The 2,756-nt window shown below is 32.6% G+C and overlaps 1 protein-coding gene across 1 annotated transcript; it reads right to left on the bottom strand.

The window, feature by feature from the left end:
* Nucleotides 1-826: 826 nt before the first annotated feature.
* LOC101741973 (uncharacterized) lies at nt 827-2,338 on the bottom strand. The gene is made up of 3 exons (XM_004929744.4): nt 2,172-2,338; nt 1,809-2,032; nt 827-1,657 (listed from the first exon to the last, which is right to left on the bottom strand). Exons 2-3 carry the CDS (start codon nt 2,008-2,010, stop codon nt 1,425-1,427), a joined length of 435 nt encoding a protein of 144 aa, XP_004929801.1. The 5' UTR covers nt 2,011-2,032; nt 2,172-2,338; the 3' UTR covers nt 827-1,424.
* Nucleotides 2,339-2,756: the final 418 nt, after the last annotated feature.

The raw sequence follows: 2,756 nt of genomic DNA, 5'->3' as shown, positions 1-2,756 counted from the left end.
TTTCGAAGTGTTTTTATTTGTTGTTGAAGCCGATACCTTATCTACATCATTTTGTGTTATGTAAAAAACTATCAATAACTGGCTATTTTTTTAGGTAGAAACAAGATAACTGCGTTCGCAGTGTGATTGCATAATTTTATCAATCAAATTGAACTATTGAAGCATTAATTAGTGGCCATTTATATTGTTTTTGCAATTGTAATACAGTGATTTCATTAAATAAAAATAAAAATAGCTTGTAAAATCTAGCTTAATTTTATTATAATGGCAATTTTATTTACTGGTGGTAGGACCTCTTGTGAGTCCGCACGGGTAGGTACCACCACCCCGCTTATTTCTGCCGTGAAGCAGTAATGCGTTTCAGTTGGAAGGGTGGGGTAACCGTTCTAACTATGCTGAGACCTTCGAACTTATATCTCAGGGTGGGTTGCGCATTTACATTGTAGATGTCTATGGGCTCCAGTAACCACGTAACACCAGGTGGGCTGTGAGATCGTCCACCCATTTTAGCAAACAAAAAAAAACATTTTTGATACTTTTTATATTATGAAAATTTGCGAAATCCCCAAAAATGTAAGGTTTGAAAAAGTATACGCCTCAAATTGAAAATCTATTTTTGAAATTGTTGAAAATGCGAACTTATGTCAAACCATTTCTCTGGCAATTAAAATGTCTCCGAGTAGATTTATTTACAAAAATATGAGAATTATAAATCAATTTACTGAATGTTACCTGCTAATTTTCAATAACCTAGATCTTTAAAGCCAGCGGTGTTTTATTTTGAAGTATGGAAGGCTATCATTTTAAAAGAAAAAATAAAATACTGTTTCAAGACATGCTTTATATTTTGTGCGACTAAGGTACTAATACCGATTTACATAATTCTCATGTAATTTAAAAAACACCAATATTAGAAAAGTTTAAAAGATAATTGACATGAACTGTTTTATTTGCATAATTCCACGGGAATACAAAAAAGTGCATTTATAAACTTATTACTATCTTAAAACTAATTGGTCTAAGATCCACATGGACGGATTCGTTACTATTATGAATTACTCTCATTTGTAAGGCACAGTGTACTAACTTTGTTTAAAATAGTGCTATTTTCAGTTGGTATCGAATAAGCATCTATTTCTTTTTTTCATTTTTGTTGACTACATAAAGTCCAAAACAAAGTGCAGTATATTTGAAAATGTTACAGGTACTCTTGTAACTTGCTCTATCTTTAGTTACTTAATTTGATTATGCATATGATACTTTTTGTTCATAAGCTTCATCTTCATTCCATTCATCTTGGTCAGCATATGTGGTGTGCCTTAATTTGCACCACTGAGCTCCAAATCTTAAAATTAATATAATAACCATCAAAACAAACATTGAAAGCACTGCTACAGCAGGATATATCAACATGAATGCCATTTCTAAATGTCACTTTCTCTTTTCTGCAACTCCAAGTACTCTTGTGATGAAGTGAGAGGCTGACGGGATATTGATGGGGGTAAATCAGACTCGTGTCTTAAAACTTCATGATATTCGTCACTGTGGTATGGTGCCACAAATTGAATAGGCAATTTTTCAATGTTTAACTCAGTCAAGTCAAGAGGAGGCTGTTTATGAGGGGTTGTAGACCAGATGGAAACAATCCAGCGATTTCCTGTAAATAAAAATTAAACATCATTACATTGTATCTGCTTTTTACTATTTTGACTAATCTTGACTTTTATGTATTGTAATTCATAAAATGACATGAAATAACACAACAAATTTTATGTTCAGATTTGAACTAGAACTCTTGGCATGCTAACCTGTGTGTCTATCGAGCCAATAGTCAGAGTATCGGGAGCAACAGCAAACAATGTTTAAAATCAGGAGAAAACCCAAAATAACGGAACTTATAGCTATCGCTATGTAAAAAGGTGTAAAATCACCGACTTTTGATATGATGGGGTTTATAGACTTATACGTGCCGTTCCCTGTAAATAAGTCAATAGGTTCAGATGCCGACATTATTTTCGGCTATGCGGGTAACCTGCCAAAGAAAAATTCGAATAAATCGAGATGTTGGAATCAGACCACGCCTAGCTAGATACCCAATCTAAATAACTGTACATTAGGGCGTGGTTTTTTGTTTAAAACTGGAGACAACTTTCACAAAAGCATGAACTTACTTATTTTCTTATAGTAACGAAGTGAAGTTTCGCTAGTAACTCACTGTTTCACTTAATTTAGTTAATTATTAGTTTCGCAATGGATGAAAATACAAACAAATAGTAACGGCTCAGCAGGCGAATGGCAATCACGCCTTCAAATATAAGGACTATAGATAATACAACTACGAATGAATGAAATTCACAACTCGTACAAAAATAGGTACATTTTTTTTTAAAGTGATTTTATGACCTGGTAACTAAGACCTTTAAGTCATGTCTTATTTTAATTTATATTCTTATTTTTATGAAAAATGATAATATGGAGTGAAATGAAATGAAAATGATTAATTTGAGACGTTAATGAACTGGGATGAAATTAAATGAAATGAGATGATATGAAATGAAATATAATATTAGTAAAATGGTGGTCATTTACTAAGATTTTTTCAGTGGACTTTTTGGAGGACCCCGAGAAGTTGCGTCCAGCGGCTTTGTTTCATTTTCCCACATTTGTGCACTTTCACAGATATTAAACAGTTAATAAACCACCGTTATTACACATTTAAACCTGAAGAAACACTAAATAGACAAAATAAAACAAAT

The sequence above is a fragment of the Bombyx mori genome, chromosome 1 (genome assembly GCF_030269925.1).
Source record: "Bombyx mori chromosome 1, ASM3026992v2".
Classification (NCBI taxonomy): Eukaryota; Metazoa; Arthropoda; class Insecta; order Lepidoptera; family Bombycidae; genus Bombyx; species Bombyx mori.
Note: the sequence above shows the minus strand (reverse complement) of the source record. Positions and strands in the feature narration are given on the sequence as shown.